The sequence below is a fragment of the Lytechinus pictus genome, chromosome 6 (genome assembly GCF_037042905.1).
Source record: "Lytechinus pictus isolate F3 Inbred chromosome 6, Lp3.0, whole genome shotgun sequence".
Lineage (NCBI taxonomy): Eukaryota > Metazoa > Echinodermata > Echinoidea > Temnopleuroida > Toxopneustidae > Lytechinus > Lytechinus pictus.
The window spans coordinates 17,593,764-17,611,391 of NC_087250.1; the positions used below are offsets into that span (position 1 = coordinate 17,593,764).

The 17,628-nt window shown below is 38.4% G+C and overlaps 1 protein-coding gene across 1 annotated transcript; it reads left to right on the forward strand.

Annotated features, from left to right (window-relative positions):
• The first annotated feature begins 1,031 nt into the window (after positions 1-1,031).
• LOC129263750 (uncharacterized protein KIAA2026-like) lies at positions 1,032-15,234 on the forward strand. Its single transcript, XM_064100441.1, has 9 exons — positions 1,032-1,184; positions 4,311-4,452; positions 5,458-5,555; positions 8,492-8,693; positions 10,258-10,426; positions 12,064-12,146; positions 12,744-12,964; positions 13,706-13,866; positions 15,213-15,234. Exons 2-9 carry the CDS (start codon positions 4,341-4,343, stop codon positions 15,232-15,234), a joined length of 1,068 nt encoding a protein of 355 aa, XP_063956511.1. The 5' UTR covers positions 1,032-1,184; positions 4,311-4,340.
• The last annotated feature ends 2,394 nt before the right edge of the window (positions 15,235-17,628 follow it).

Below are 17,628 nucleotides of genomic sequence, written 5' to 3' on the forward strand. Positions count from 1 at the left end.
TAGGAAAATAGAGCTACAGGAAATGAAAGGGGGGAATAGAATAGTAAAGATGAAAGAATGAATGAGTGAAAATGAAGGATAAAAGTAAAGATAAGAGAACGATGAAAAGGAGAGGTCTGAGATGAGAAGGAAAGAGGGGGAAAGGAATAGAAATACAATTAAAGAAGGTGGGAAAGGAGACATGCATGGAAAAAAAACTAGTTAGCAAACGAGAAATGGAAAAGAAAGCTAAATGTCAAAGGAAAAGAGAAGAAAAGAAGGATGAAAGTAAAAAAAAAGAAAGTGGTTGAGAAATGAAAGTGAGGTACACTCTATAAAAAAAAAGGATTGTGAAATCAACATTTTGAAAGGTATAGGAGGAGTGACTTTCCTGAATGCTATATTTAAATTAACATGGTTCGATCCAACACTTAAAATGTTGGATTCAGCTTTGCGGAAAGTTAGATATTACATTTCAAAAATGTTGTGGAAAAGGGGCTTAAGGATTAAATGAAAAAGTGGAGAGGTATGAAAGAGAAGCAAAGAATGAATGAAAGGAAAGAAAAGAGAGGAGTGAGAACACGGCCCTGGGAAGCAGGATGCACCCCCAAGATTTTCCTTGGGGGATGCTGCGTGTATTATTGTCCATATATAGGCAGCACCTTTTGGAATTCTGGTGGTGTTCATGGAGAAATGTAAACAAAATTACCTATATATTGTAACGAAACCGTTTTTTTTTCTTGCGATACTTCCCTGGACCAAAATGACCTTCATTTTGTAGTGAAACCTTTTTTTTTTTTGGGGGGGGGGGGCTTGTCAAATTTACATCAGCACCGGGCCCTGGGTGAGAATTGTAAAAGAGATAAAAAAAATAGATAGCTAAGAAGAGTTACATAGCCTCATTGAATACCCTCCTGTTTGTTTTATTTAAACTGAATAAAAAAATAAAGTGATAAAAAAGACGGTGGTCCCCCCCCCCAAAAAAAAAAAACGCTCACAATAGCATAGCAAGAGGGCGCAATAACCGAAAAGAGAATTTATTTTCGCTAATTCTGCACATGCGCATTTTAACTCGAACTGACACTGGTTTGACGACGAGCCGGCGAACTACAGTGGGAAAAACCCTGTTTTTAGTGAAAATTCAGGTGAACTGAAGGGGTTGGCTGCAAATTCTCAATTTTGTTACCTTGGAAAGTGTCATTTGAGTAAGTACATTGAATTTTCTTTTCAATTCAGTACTCGATCAATGAGAAACTTTGAAGTATTTTGCGGTCGACTTTGTGTGCTCGCGCGAATGATCTGAACAGAGGAGTCATGTGTGTGTGTCAAGTTGGATTTGCACGGATAATGAATGAGAGAAGCAGCCTCGCCTAAGCCGAGACAGTGAAGCCAACGCAAATTAGCGCCTCAATCCTGCCGGATGCACCGGGCTGCAAAAACTGTAAAATCGGCGAGTGTCCTGTTGTGCGACATTTGTAGTGTAGAGTGTATTTGCTTGCCAAACTATGTTGTATGTGGGTGAATATGATGTGTTATTATATTTTTTGTCTGATTACTAAAAAAAAAAATCAAAATCTAAACTTTGTCTTTGACTCTGACTCTGAGTTTGATTGATTGAACTTTTGAAGGACCAGCTTGTTTAAATTAAACTTTAACAAGAATGAAAAAGACAGTTTGATTCAGAAAAGAACACCAATTCATTACATTAGTCCTAGTACTTTGCACCGGCTGACATCGTTGCAAATTTCCCCACCTGAAAATTATTCGCAAACGAGTTCCTCGAAGGCTCGATCACATTTCAACTTCAAGGGCAAGGCTAATATTAAATAACAGTAGAGGCGCACGGCCAATATTGGAGACTGTCTCCAATGTGGGAGATTATCTCCAATATCAGAGACTTTTGTAAAGAATTTGGGTATCCAATTTCAGAGACAGTCTCCAGTTTTGGAGACCAATTTCCTTTGTTTACATTTGCTGAAAAAGGATTATCTTGGCGGCAAATAAAAATGTGATAAGGAGATTCCTCATGAAAAATTACCCCTTTTCACCGTCTACTTTAAAAATTCACCACCTACTTTTGTTTTGATAAGGATTTTTGTTGTCAATCACACACAAAACAAATGGGCTTCTGACCTCAGTGAGACAAAATTTTGGGTGGAAAAAATCATGCTTTTGTTGGTGTTGTTTCTTTTGTCCTTTTGCAAAGCAAGTCTCCAATGTGGGAGATTGTCTCCCCTATTGGAGAGAGTCTCCCATATTGGCCGTGCGCCTCTACTGATTAATATCATGCCCTCCACTAATGTCTGAATATTGCTATCGGGAATGGCTGTATTTCGGCTTCGATCTTAATTTACTTTAGACTTAGTCATCGTTCGAATTCTTAATCTCAGACAGACATCGCTTCGCTTGAGCATGGCTTTGCCGTAATTTTGATATGGAATGAAGTTATTGACCAAAATCATGCAAAGAGCGTGAACAAACGGGTGAGCTGCACAGGCAAATCTTTTGGTCACTTACTTCAGTCCATATCAAAATCACGGCGAAGCCAAGCTCTTAGTCTTAGCGATGTCTGAATGAAAATTCTAACAATGAGGTTGAGATCGCAGCCGAAATACAGCCGCTCCCGATGGCGATATTCGGAAAACGGTGGGCATATTGTTTATTGACCTAGAAGTGTGACTGAGAGACTTGCCATGCCAGTGGGAAATTTGCTCGAAGAAGTCGGTCAGTGCGAAACTGCAATAGTGCCCAGAAAAGTTTAGTCTTTAGATCTAGACCTATTCTATGGCTAATGTTTGTTTAAAGTTGAATTAAGAAGGGGGTGAGTTTCCATAAATATAGGTTCTACATACAATATATAGTATATATAAGTTGTTCAAACACATAGCATGTCACAATAATCCTCTGCCTTCTCGATATTTTGCTTTGAAAGTCTATGAAATTAGCCACCTGTCAGAGCCCGAGAGACGAGTGTACAGAAAAGTCACTCGGAGTGTGACGTCACCGGGGGGAATTTAGTATAAGAGGTGCCTGAATGTCATACAGAAATGCTATGCAGAGAGAGAAAGATATTTTACAATTTTTTTTTCAAAGCAACTCAAATCAAACAAATAGGACTGATATGTACAAATCTTTACTTTCCCTGTATAAAAAGCAGTATGAATAACCACCATGAACTCTTCAATCATGATGTAAGATAGCAAACAGTGAGTTATTGAATGATATTTTCACTATTTCTCATTTATTTTATCACGATGTTCAATCAAGTGAGTAGCTGGAAAGTAATTCCGGCGGCTAGCTCAGCGCGCGCTGAACGCATAATACTAGTACACACAACACCCAGGCATTGAGTGTACTGTTATGGTCTGGTATGTCGACTTAGTTCATGGCCGTGCAGCGATCCCCTGGCGTTTTTTCTTCTTTTCTTTTGTCTTTGACTCCACTTTTATATCCTCTGGATCATTTCCACTCATAGCTCATTCCACAGAACAATCTTGAACCAAACGTATAGTATTCTTTCTCGGCCTTCTGAGTTGTTTTCTATATTTAATTACGCTAGGGGTCACCGTCACACATACAAACGCAATTCGGAAGTGAGTTGAAGACAGAAAGATATATAGTAATTAGTATACATCTCTATGGTTGAAGACAACAAGAACGGTACGGTAGCTCGACAGCTAGCTGCGCCGGAGCGGGCGGCCGGTCGGCACAAAGCAATTCCGCAACCAACTGTGTTTTTTTGCAAGAGCCGCGTCACACGCGGATAAATATGTCATGATAACACGTCTGCTACGTTATCGACTGGTGAGAAGATCTCGATCAAATTTCATATTATTCACCTTGAAATTATTCCTTTAGGGTCTATGGTATCATTCTGAGGGAATTCACATATTTGGAATAATAGTACGGCCACAAATATTTTAATCATTTCCTCTTTGCAAGTTCTATGGCTCGCAGATACAACTTCAACTGCAGTTATTCCATATGAAGGAGTACGTGCATAGTACACAAAACGGCACTGCCTTGTTTACGACACCGGGACCGAATACCCCCCGGTGACGTCACACTCAAAGAACACCCGTCTCGGTAGGCATTGCAGGAGCGAACTCAGGGAAAATGGGTAGGGATAAATCGTTCAAATTCACTATTTTGAAAAAAGAAAATGGGGGGTCGAATCACCTATTAGTGTTTGGGGGGTTGTAAGGTTGCTATTAATGTAAATATCTCAATATTTGGAATCGTCTTCTTAATTCAACTTTAATGTAAAGACAATTCCTTGATGTTACTCATTACTTAGAGTTTATTGATTTTGTTCTGTTCTCTGCCTTCAGCTTCATCGTTGAGTATCCAGCGTTGATCAAATGGATTCAGATTCTGTGAAGATGGAGACAGACGATGATGACTCATCACTTGAGGAAGAGGAGGGAGAGGAGTGTGAACCCAAACAGGAAGTCTGGGTTCAAAGTTCATCAGGTACAATTTATTTTTTCATATATATTAAGAATACACTAAAAGTTCTATTATTTTAAACGATTCAGGATTGTGTTATGTTTGACATATAATCGAAGCGAAGTCTGCAGCAAGATTTCACTGATGACGCCTTTCACTGTAACAATAAAACCCACCCCTTCTTCCACGTGCAGTTGGCCTCCAGTATAAAACAGGAGTGTAAGATTTAAGCTTTTAAGCTGATTTCAGTGGGGTTTTTTTTCAGCCTATTTTGAGCTTTTTGTGTACTTGTATGAAAGTATGGAGCTTTTGCAATTTCAGCTATTTTCAAGAAAGGGGAATGAAACCCTTGGAACAAGTGGGCTTGTGTGGAAAGAGAAAAATCAAAGAATAAGATCAAAGAAAGTTCGAGAAAAATTGGACCAATAATTAGAAAGTTATGAGCATTTGAATATTGCGATCACTAATGCTATGGAGATCCTCCTATTGGCAATGCGACAAATACATGTATGTGTGATGTCATAGTGAACAACTTTCCCTTTGATAGACTATAAAATACCAAAAAATCTCTCTTTTTGCTCTTGCTCTTATGGTGATACAAACTCTTTATCCATAATATATTCTTTGAAAATCTGCATTGCAAGCCTTCCTATAGAAAGAATTCATGATCTACTGATAGATGTGATAAAAGAGGCATTTTAAGTGAAATATATAGAAAAACAATGGGAAAGTTGTTCACATGTGACATCACACATCTTTGTCCCATTGTCAATGGGAGGATCTACATTACAATAATGATCTAAACTTCAAATGCTCATAACTTTCTTATTATTCATTCAATTTTTCTCAAAATTTTGTTGATATGTTTCTTTGATTTGTCTGTTTTCACACAAGCCGTCTTGTTCCAAAGGTTTCATTTTCCTTTAATGGTCACTCACACCTGTGAGTAAGAGTTCTGATAGAACACACTAGAAATGTAATCATTCATCTGTAGGAGATAAATGTCTTTTTTTTCAATTTTCTTCTCAGATTCTAAAAATTACAAACCAGTTCATCTGAACATCTCCTACCAAATGGGCAGTCAGGACTCTGCCACTCACTCTGGTAATGGGCAACAATCAAAGAAGGTGAGTCATAATCTCCATCTATTGCTACATTCCCCAAACTGTCAATAGAATGCGGCCAGATGCGTGCTACAAAATCAATTGTGATCCCATTTTCAAAGAAATTGTATTTTGTGTTGAATATGAAAGTTCAAAGAGGTAGAAGCGTTTTATTTGAAGTTCGGCTCAATGTTAGGAATTATACTAAAAACAGAATTCTGCTTTGCTGCAAGCCTTGTGGTTTTCAGTTAGCTCTCACCATTTACAAGAGATAGTACTTCAGTGTTCGTCAGGACCAAATCAGGTTTCCAAACGTGCCCAAAATATCCCAACTGTCTTATGTGACATCCAATTTTAAGGAATTTTTCATTGTTTGTTAGAGTTATATATCAATATTTACTTGCTTTTTATAGGGAATGGTCTTAGTCATGATTGTCTGCACTGTAAGATCAAGATATAAATGTCCTTATCCCTACTTTATACAGAACAATTGTAGCGAGGCCTGGTAGCGACTGCCAACCAAAAAATTACTTTTTTTCTTTCCAGGGCTCTTTTTGGAGAAACTTAAAAATTTTCCAGGGCTACTTTTTCATTTTCCAGGGCTCTTTTTCCACTTTCCAGGGCTACAATTTCTGGAGCTATTTCGCGGCTTTTTTGCGTTTGTGTGTGTGTGTACGTGTGTGTGTGTATATATATACACGGTAGCTAGCATATACCAGGAAAGTATAACACTTCCCTGGTTTGACCTTCGCATTGTTTCTTCGAAGTGATTGTTTATGATTTTAGTGTTGTGATGATAGATTGATTTTGATGCTTGAACGATATCTGAGTTGATTCATGGACCTAATACAGACCTATTCAGATTAAATCATGGAGGTAGAACCTCCATGAATTAATCCAAGTTTGAATGTTTGATACTTGGTTGACGTGAGCTTTGCGTGTTTACTATTTAGTGTTATAGCCCATTTGCTAAATTAATCTAGAAAGATCTGTATTCGTGTCTAAAGACAATGTAAAAGAAAAAGAAAGTTCTGAATTTGTACAATTCTGAGGTAATTTATTTTATCATACAATATAGGTACCTGCAAATGTTATGAAGTTGAACAAATATCCTTCGTACATATTTGACTGAAAGTTATTTAAATGACACTTTTTAAAAAAAGACTTAAAATTATTCATACAAAATAATGATATAAGTCATAAAGGTCATTGAATTGTTAAGCGTTCGTATAAGTTACACAGATTCATGACAAAAAGGCCTACCAGAACCAAAACTCGCAATTTCCATCATCCATCATGAATGCCTAGCCTTGCACGGCCTCTAATTGAAATGAACTTATCCACGTCTTTGCAAATTTTACCTGACCTAATTTCTCCACACAGTGAGAGAGGCCATGTGGCAGCCAAACCAAAACAGAATGAAAAGGGCGGCAATCTCGTACCCCCCCCCCCACCACCACAAGAATATCAGATTTCCAAACATGTGCTTCTCAAGATTGTGCAATACATGACGGAGACAAAGAAAGTTATGTAAACAAATTGCCGAGGGTTGATGTCCCTGAATTAAGGGGCTAGTCTACGTTTTCAGTCACTTAAAAAAATGGCGAACTGGCCAAAGGTGAAATACATCATTGAAAAAAAAATGAATGTTTGGATTAAAATAACGAAGATTAAATGAAATATGACTGAAAAATATCCATAGTTGAATCTCTACTTTTATTACTGACAGAACAATAACATCATTTTTTTTATTAACTTCTTGCCAATATTCCAATAAGGCAAGACTCCCATTTAAGACTAGCAAGCAAACGTTATCAATGGGATTTTTTAATGAAAGAAAAAAAAATCAAAGCGTGATTTTTTTTTAAAGGGATAGACGAGACTCTTGTTTTGAACAGAGATATAAAAATATTTAAAAACAAACGAGAGGTGATAAACACTTCATTAAAATTATAATGAAGTTCGTAGTGAATTACAACTTGTAAAAGGAGAAATTAACAAGAATAATAGGGAAATAAAGTTTGGAAGAAAAGAAGGAATGAGGAGAGACAAGCTTTGGGGGGAAGGATCAAGATGGGTGGCTGCAGCTCGACATGGGGCTAGAGAGTGTACATAAATGGGAGGGGGGGAGCAATCATCTATCAAGTCGCCCAAAATCTTACACCTTCAAACTTCTCACACAATCCACACACAAATCCCAGTTCATGATACAATCACAAGTGTCGCTCAACACATGCGCACGTGGTCTCTACTGGCATTTTACAGTCACACACACAGAAATACACACTACACACAATGCATCCCCATACCACATGCAGTCACACTGAGCCTAAAGCACACAAGCAGAGAAACGTTCTGCTCGAAGTGTATGACTCCTCGGCTCCAAATTCTACATTTATTTTATCTCAGTGCTTGGAGTCGGCGCTGGGGCCGATTTTCGTCCATGAATGAGAGAGCATGGCAAAGACTCGAGTCCCTTTATCTCAGAACCGCCGCCGCTTGGTACTCGAGTCTCCAGAGATCAGGGTCGACTCCCCGACTCTGGCATTGAGAATCGGGTAGACTCGATTACCCGGCGCTGGCTCCCAAGCCTAGTTGACGGGGGCGATTATGAGTTTTGCAGTCGCCCTCGTGTGAATGTTTTTAGCCCTTTTCCGGGGCTCTTTTTGGACTTTCCGGGGCGAATTCGCCCGCCGCCCCCGTGTAATTTTTTGGTTGGCGACTGCACTGGCTGTCCTGCAAAGACTCACACCAGAGTTACAGCAAGGGTATAGAATCCTGATAGATCCGATGGGTGATCCTTGAAAGAGTTTCTCTTGGTCATTCCTTTACAGGGCATTAAGTAAGGTGGTGCAACTCAGTGAACTCAGCAGACTGTATATCTCTTTTACCTACTTCAAACTAGCTGTAACCTTTTCTGCTGAAAGGTCTATGATTGTCCTTATCCCTTCTTTATACAGAACAAGGGCAGCGACCCGTCTGCGTTGGCTGTCCTGCGAAGACTCACTCCAGAGTTACAGCAAGGGTATAGAATCCTGATAGATCTGATGGGTGACCGTTGCAAGAGTTTCTCTTGGCCTTTCATGGACAAGGTCGATCCGGTGCTTCTCAAACTGCCTGATTACTATGACAGGATCAAGACGCCCATGTGGCTCACTAGGAGTAAGTAAACAGTAGAGTTGATATATTTCCAGGAAACATTTGTATGCTATGATTTTAAAGAAGAAAAAATAAAGATAACCAGGGCTCCGTAACACAAAGCTTTGCGATGAATTGCAAATATGAAAGAACCTCACTGATTGGTTCCTGGTCAGTATCTTAAACCAAATGCGCGTGTAACATTGATTTTTATTGGCCAGTCCATGTAGCGATTGATCGCTAATCTTTGTGTTACAGAGCCCTGAAAACAATCTAACTCCCATGTGGCTTTCAAGGATTGAGTAAGGTTTAATATGTTGAGCTCTTAACCCTAATTCTCCGGGGGGGGGGGGGGGGGGGCCATAATGGCCCCCCTCGACAATTTTCGTGATATATCTGATGCGCAAAATCTTTTGACCTCGCCGCTCACTGACTTTTTACTTTCAAGTCTCGCGCAAATTTTGAGACCAAATTTGTGACGCCCGGGTACGCGGTTACGACATTACGCAACATTATGTAAGTGCATGTCAGACCCAAAATTGCTCATAAACGTGATTTCATGTACATATCCAATGCAAATTGTGTATTTAGCCAAAATTCATAAATGTATCATTATTTCTACTTTTACTGATTAAACTTAATTAATTTTGCCCTTTTTATGATCAGAATTAAGTCTGGAACGATTTCCATCGAAAAAACAATAAAAAAACAAAGAAATACATAAGAAATTAAAAAAACAATAAAATACATAAGAAATCGGTCTTGGTACCAGAATTTTTTTCATTCACAATTGTTAAGAATGCTATAAAGAATATTTTCACAAAAAAATAGCATTCTAGGAGCTTTATTTAGTGAATCAGAGCAAAAAGTACGATTTCATGAATAAATTAGCATAATTAATTCATATAAAATAAAAATTTATGAATTCAGTGAAATTTACCAATGCAACTGCGTAGATTACGTCATTCTCTACCATCATGCAAATTTTCGTTGTGATCGCGCAATCCATGGCTGAGATCTTATGGCCCCCCCCCCCCCCCCCCGGGAATGACAAGAATCAAAATACCCCGGGAGATTTAGGGTTAAGCAGGAGATTACTCATGCTAGGGTTGATGGACAATGTATGTACACTGATATCAAACAATGTTCTATGTGTTAAGAGTGTAAAATGTTTCCAGAAATAATTTTTAGGGTATGATTTGATTCTGGTGTAAACATAGTTAAAACTTTGCGTGAATAGTCAATGTATGGAAGGTCGACTAACACAATGGGTGATTTCAAGTACGGTGTTGACCTTTTGGTGTTGGTGTTAGGTCAATTTTCACACAATTACAACACCAAACGTGAAATGAAGATGGTCCCGAAAAGTCACTCACAAGTTGTTGAGATGTCAATAATGTGATCTGGATCAGTTTTACAAACTCTGAATAAGTTTTGGAGCTAGGGGAAGCAATCCAAATTTCAACACCAACACCAAGGCCAACACCAGAATTGAAATCACCCAATTAGTATTTGATGAATGACTTTTCAACCTGACTCCCTGATTACTTTCATTCTCATTTTACCCCTTCCCATTCTCTCCTTCCAGTTGAAGAAAAATTTGAGGATATGGAATACACGTCGATCACCGAGTTTGTTGCTGATGTTCGTCAGATTCTTGAGAATTGTTATCGCTATAACGGACTGAAGCATTCTGTGTCGAGACAAGCTCAGATGATGGAATGCCATTTTGAACAGAAGCTGTCCCAGCTCTCGAGGTAAAACAAAGACCCTTTTTCACAAATATTGGATTCTGTGACATATTTGCTCTTGATGGTCCGGGCTGAAAATATTCATATCTAAATAGAGTAAACTTCACAGAGCAAAATCCTGAAAATGTCATCAAAATCGGATAACAAATAAGTAATAACAAAGTTATTGCATTTTAAAGTCTATCAATATTTTGTGAAAACAGTTATATGCACATCGTCATGAATATTCATTAGGTGGGCTGATGATGTCACATCTCCACTTTACTTTTTTTTATGTTATTACATGAAATCATAAATGTTTCATTTTTTCATGTACATGTATAAATAATGTGTCTCCATTATGATGAAATAAGTTGCGGCAATAAAGAACTACTGCACTTTAATCAGTTGTCAATCTAATTGTTTTATTTCTTGGTAGAAATTTTTTGAATAAACCTAATTTCATATAATAAAATACAAAAGAAAAAAGTGGGGATATGACATCATCAGTACACCTTATGAATATTCATAAAGACGTGCCTAGAACTGTTTCACCGGAATAATGAAAATCTTTAAAATTCAATATCTTTGTTATTTGTTATACAATTTTTTTGATCAAATTTTCAGCATTTTGCTCTGTGAATTTTACTCTATTTATTGAGATATAAATATTTCCAGCCTGGACCATCCCTTTAAATTGCTGTTATTTCAAAAGCTTTTAGCTCTGATTCATTACATCATAGCTTTCACGCAAGTGGACCAAAATTCTTCAAACTTGCAGTTTCTTTAAACTTGGTATCATTAAGAAATATTGATTTTCTAAGTTTCATGACAGATTTGCTCATGTTCAATCATGTGCTACAATTTCATGAGCTTTCATGATTTATTACATCATAATGACTGGATTGCTATTAAAATTGTACATATTCTCTCAGTCAAGCAAGTGTCTCACTCGAATTGTACATATCCATTACAACTTTTTATGCTAAGCTGGAAAGAACAAATTGGTTGCCAATTTAGAATTGCGTTTCAGCTTGATATTGAAAATTTTTGATAGTCTTTGAATTGAATTGAATTGGTCTGTTAAAACATCATCAATTACGCAGCTCGCAGGCTAAATATTTTCAATTTACAAACAAAAATCAGAGGGAAATTATGTAATTATACAATGCCAAGACATGAATCATGAATCAGATTCAGAAAAAAAAAGTTTGACATTGGTAAAATACAAGTTAATACTGATAAAAAGAATTCACAATATACATGTATTGATAATTAATTGTTTTTCCATTGTAATGTTGAAATGTTAGAAAATGAAGAAACAAACCGCAAATAGAGAGTTGAATAATAAAAAATATATAAAAATATTGATTGAATTTAAATTGAATTTATTGGAACATCATTGGCATCTGCCAATCTTCTTTTCAGTCAAAAATATAGAATAATGTAAGACATACAAAACATATCCAATTTGAGAAACATTTGAGGAAAAAAGAACATAAGGTAAAACAAGATATAACATCATATTAAATCAAAGTGATAAAAAATATGAACAGTTTGCTGAAGCGAAATGCAATTATATGATTGGAATAATGAAAAAAAAGATATAAAGAAAAAAGGATGTAAAGATTGAATAGATATTTATCTTATTACCATTCTTTCAGGCACATCAAGGACAAGACTAATTTCCATGTGGCCAGTGGCCCAGAACTAACAGAGTCAGAAACATCTTCAAGCTCTATGTTTGGTAAGTGTTAACATCTGAAAGATATGTTATGATTATGATAATAATAGTAATGATAATGATCGTGATACTAGTATTTGAGAAACACTATATTCATATCTGTATCATAGCACTTTACATTGGAAGGTTACATGGAACACAATAACAGATTATCATAATCATACTGAAAAAAACATATACATTGAACGTTTTGAATGTGTTCCACGTAGACCAAGCTCATACCAAGCTGATACTTTAATCTTCTCTGTAAACAGGACAGAGAGTCAGCCAGAGAATTCTAGAGAGTAAATTGTCATAACATGTATTATAATTTGTTTTTACGTGGAAATGAATGAATAAATAGATAAATGAATGTAACTACGTTCTTTATATTGACCTGATATCCAGTGTGTATAAATACAAATGACTCTATTTATATTTCTGATGATGAGGTTTGAACCTACCAATGACTCTATTTATATTTCTGATGATGAGGTTTGAACCTTGGAACATGTTCCGTTAATTAAAATGTCATGTTCTCTTCATTATTTTTGTGTTCAAGTTAATGTTGTGCTGTTCTTTTGGAAATAAATGTCATACTTTCATCTTCTCTGTAAACAGGACGGAGAGTCAGCCAGAGAATTCTAGAGAGTAAATGCTCCCTGACACCCGTTGCGGACGCCATGGTGAAGCAACTAGAGAGAGAAGAGGAGGAGAGAAGGAAACAGAGGATTATAGAAAGGAAAGCAGAGCTGGAAAGACTGAACAAGCGACTTGTAGAATGGGAGAAAACAGAACTGTTGGTTGAGCCGCTTGCAACCCAGCTAAAATCCATGTGGGAGGTAGGATACGTGGAACTTTCAAATTATTGAAAAGAAAATTCTTGTGAAACAACATTTGGTCCATCTAAGATGTAGGGTTACGGTTGCAATAGGATTTTATGTTAGATTTAGGGTTAGGTTTAGGATAGGGTGTATTGTTAAATCGAAAACCAGAAGAGTGCTGGTCGATATTTGATTTCAGCGTGTGTCGATTATCGCCGTAACACAATGTTAAGACGATATATCGCCGAGTCTGAAAATCCATCGTATCCATTCATTATGAGCTGCAATTCCGTGAGAGTGGGGAAGGGGGAAATGAAAGTAAGGGTGTCAGTAAATGCTTGTCCATGAAAAGCGGATACATGTATTTGGGTACCAACATACAAAACGCTGAGTTGGTTTAAAGCGATATAGTGCAGCATTTGTGGTCAATCAACGGTAATGAATTCTAAACCTTAATAAGACTGGGGGGCTGATTCAGCCCACTCAACATTTTTTGCAATGAATCCGCTGCTCAATAATTTTTGACCGCGTCGCTCGCAACTCTCGCGCAACTCTCTTAGGCGTCGAAAAAGCCCAGTCTATTTAGGGGTAATAATCAACAATATTTTGTTCATATATCGTGTTACTGGGATATATCAACATAATCATAAAACCATAATCGTGTATCATATTTTTTCAATGTCGTATAATTTCGATAATATCTAAATATCGCCCAGGCGACCCAGCACTAAACCAGAATTAATTATTTCATTTATTCAGATTCCAGCCATTGGACAGTTCCTCAAGCTGTGCTGCGAGAACATGTACTTGCCAGAGTTCTCCCTCTTTGAACTAGAGAGGGCTCTCATCCTCCCGCAATCCAGCAAACTTCTAGCACGTATCTTCACCAATATTCTCACCACGAGATATAACCGGAAAAGGTAAGTGCGTGCATATGATTACTTGACATGCATCATGGTGTAGTGGTTGTGATTTCCGTCTCTTAATCAGAGGTATGTGGGTTCGAATTCACGTTCAGGCATTGATTACCTTCAGCAATAAATTTATCCATACTGTGCTGCATTCTACCCTGGGGCCGTTTCATAAAGCTGTTCGTAAGATAAGAGCGACTTTAAGAACGACTGGTGAACCTTTCTTACGCGCTAAACCATCGCCAATGAATATACCATTTACCACAAGAAAGGATCACCAGTCGCTCTTAAAGTCGCTCTTAACTTACGAACAGACTTATGAAACACCCACCAGGTGAGGTAAATGAGGACCTTCCAGGAATTTATTCCTTGAAATGCTGTGCAAGCAACAGCTGCTCTTCTAAAGCCAGGGTAATCCGGTGGATTCACAACTTGGTGCACCATCTATCGGTTGCAGCAAACAGGCCAAAATTCTAACTTTGGGGTCGACATCTTGCGCAGGCGCAAAAGGTTGGCGATTAAGTGCAGAGCTTCCAAGTCTCCCGGATCCTGCGGGAGAATACTGGATTTCGATCCAATCTCCCGTTCTCCCGACCCCATGCCAATTGTAAAATTCATACAAACGACTGTTTTACGAGTCTAGCATGTTCAACTCCCTTTACACCCACGTGGAAACTCCTTATCACATTTTCATTTTACCCAGTTACTTTTACCAGTTTTTGTATAATCGTACATTGATTTCCAAAGTAAATGAAGATAATTTTACCGAACGACTGGTGAATTAGTCTAACAAGCAATTTTTTTTTCTGGTTCTGCAATGTGCGTGATGGAAACACTTCAGCAGCACTCCATGCACATGCCCCCCGACGCGCCCCGGCGCGGCACTGCCTGGTCTCCGGCAAACTGCGCCGCGCCAGGAGGCTATGCGAGAAGGGAAGTCCGATGCATTTTGCGGAAGCTTGTGTGCGCTTTATTCGAGCTGAAACTGTGGATCAACGATGGGTTACTATTATAATTACACCCTGACTTTTAGGAATAATTTTATTGACAATCCTGAAGAACAGAAGCAAAGTGGAGATTTTTTTGCCTACTTTTACTTGGGTTGATCGGATTCGAACATTTTCTCTTTCGTGAGTGAGCTAGCCTGGCGCTGGCTGGCTGTGCGTGCTTGCTACAAAAAGGCAATTTTCACAGGAATCCCTCGGCCCTCAGAGACTTTAAACAGGCCACATATAAGTCTTTACAGGGCCAGGCAAGCTCATCTTCCACTACTGCAGCCCTTTCCCCCTCTGGACAATAAAGGTATTTTCATGTTGAATGCATTCTTTTATGAATCATTTATGTTCTACTGACAGTACTGTATTGCCTGAAGCTTGAACTTATTTTTTTAGTCAATGACAATTCATGAAATCTCTCTAATATGCATTTAATCTATGTGCCAAAAATTTTGATGGTTTAGACAGCTGTCGGATACTATCAAATGTTGTTTCTTAATGAGTTTTGCTACCCAAAACTCCCGTCTGTGGGACATTTCGCCGCGCGCTCCCTCACAAAATCATACCTCCGCGAAATCTTCTGGATTCTATCATCCCAATGTTGGCAGCTCTGTAAGTGTACATAATGTAATTGTGATGCTTCAGAAATGAAAACCGTATGGCAAGAATTCATCAAAAACTGTCTAATCTTCGCAAAGAAATATGCGGGCAAATTTCTCTCCTACCTCCTGGACCCTAGTAAACAGCATATCCGGTTGAGCTGCGTCAGCCAGCACTGAATAATCGCATGCATGCATGCACTTTAGTACTATGGCGTGCAACAGATGTCGACATTTTCCCATGAGGCATTGCAAATTTTGACATGTGGGCTGCAACTGATAGATTGCGCACCGTATTGTGAATCCACCGAATTATGCTGCATGACTGCAGAGCGTTCAAGAGAATTCTGTTAAAGTAAGTGTTATGCGCTATACAAAAGAGATAAGCAAGTATTAATATGACACTCGCCTGTCAGACAGAGGATTGTGGGTTCCAAATCCAGACATGCCTTATATTCCTTCAACAAGAAATTCATCCACATTGTGCTGCACTTGACCCAGGTGAGGTAATAGTCTGCAGGCACAGACCCTGATTTAAACTTTGATCAACGAGTGGGTCTTCACTACAGACTAGGCCATGTAAAACTTGCTGTTTCACTTCAGTGGACAAGTCACTTTAGGCTGCATATTCAGACCACTTGAGTTGAGTGAAGGGTTTGCCCAGCAGAACTGGTGAGGTGAATAGGTATCCAGTATGATTAATTCTGAGAATGCATTTTGCGTTGCTGATGAAACAGCAGTTTGAGCTAAAGCTAGGTTAATGTTACTTCCCCTTTGTATCCATTAAAAAATGGGCTATATAAATTCAGCTTTTCTTTTCTGTGGGGGCGTTGTGGTCTAGTGGTCAACAATCCTGTCTTTCAATCAGAGGGTAGCCTATAATCTAGGCGGAGGCTGCAGTTATTGTCTTTGCTGTTATGCTGAACGCAAGAGATACGTCTGATCTGGGTACCGGTAGGATGTAATTCCTTAAAAAGCTGTGTGCGCTATGAACGCCTAGCTTAGCAGGGTAATATAGGAGTGCCTTGAGCACCTAACAAGGTGGATATGTGCGCAATATAAATACCCTATATTATCTGGCGAAGACAACGCATTTGTGGCTGCAAAGCAGCCACCGCCTATACACTCCCGTCTTGCTTTGGATGTTTTTTTTTATATTATCGACTTTGAAATGACGCCAGTTTTTCGTACAAAAAAATTTCATTTTTGTCAAACTTTCTTTGTTCTTATTCTTTGATTTTTCTGTTTCGACACAAGCCTACTTGTTCCAAAGGTTTCATTCCCCTTTAAGAATCTGCCATTCGTAGCATTATTGACGACGGGAGGGATGTGGAAAAAGTGAAATCTACCAGGCAATCCTTCTGCGTAACGATAATATCTTCGCTTTTATGATATCAAGTCGTTGGCACACGACAGCAATACAGGTACCGGTACGGATCCCGGTACCACAACACGTCCAACGACGAGAATACATGAATATTGATTGGGCAGACGGGAGTGTATAGGCGGTGGCTGCTTTGCAGCCACAAATGCATAGTCTCCGCCAGATCAGACGTATCTCTTGCGTTCAGCATAACAGCAAAGACAATAACTGCAGCCTCCGCCTAGATTATAGGCTAATCAGAGGGACGTGGGTTCAATCCCCATGTCACATTGTGTTTGATGTGAACTTGACTTATTAGTCTAAACAGGTTGTTTGACCACCCAAGAATTAAACTATAAGATAAAATTGTACCTTTCAATCAAAATGAATTTATTATATATATCAATATTGCCATTATCGAGGCTCACAAGCTGTCAAAACATAAAGTTCAATAAACCAGTATCAATAAGTTTTGGAACAATCTGTCTCAATTCAAATTAGTATAATGTAAATAAACTAAGTATTGTGACCTGCTATTCCTATTCAAAGGAAAGAGCATAAACTCTGTGTGTGTTCATGAAAACAATGTATATACTATACATATACCGACTTTATATTATGGGGAAAGTTCAGTTTCTCAAGTCTTCACTCATCACCCGGTGTCAGACGCAAATGGATGAGCAGTGCCGAACGGAAGACGATATGAGGATGAACTCGCGAATGCGATGAACTTGCCAAACTAGAAGAAACCGGATAACCTAGATCTCGGGACTTTCCCGTGGATAACGTAGCAATCGTAGAACGTCGTAAGACG

Bases quoted from the DNA above. Each gene is read 5' to 3' on its own strand.
- LOC129263750 (XM_064100441.1), top strand. From the start codon at position 4,341: ATGGATTCAGATTCTGTGAAGATGGAGACAGACGATGATGACTCATCA. The intron at 5,556-8,491 runs GTGAGTCATAAT...TTCTTTATACAG, and splicing joins ATGGGCAACAATCAAAGAAG to AACAAGGGCAGCGACCCGTC. The intron at 13,867-15,212 runs GTAAGTGCGTGC...TTCTACTGACAG, and splicing joins ACGAGATATAACCGGAAAAG to TACTGTATTGCCTGAAGCTT.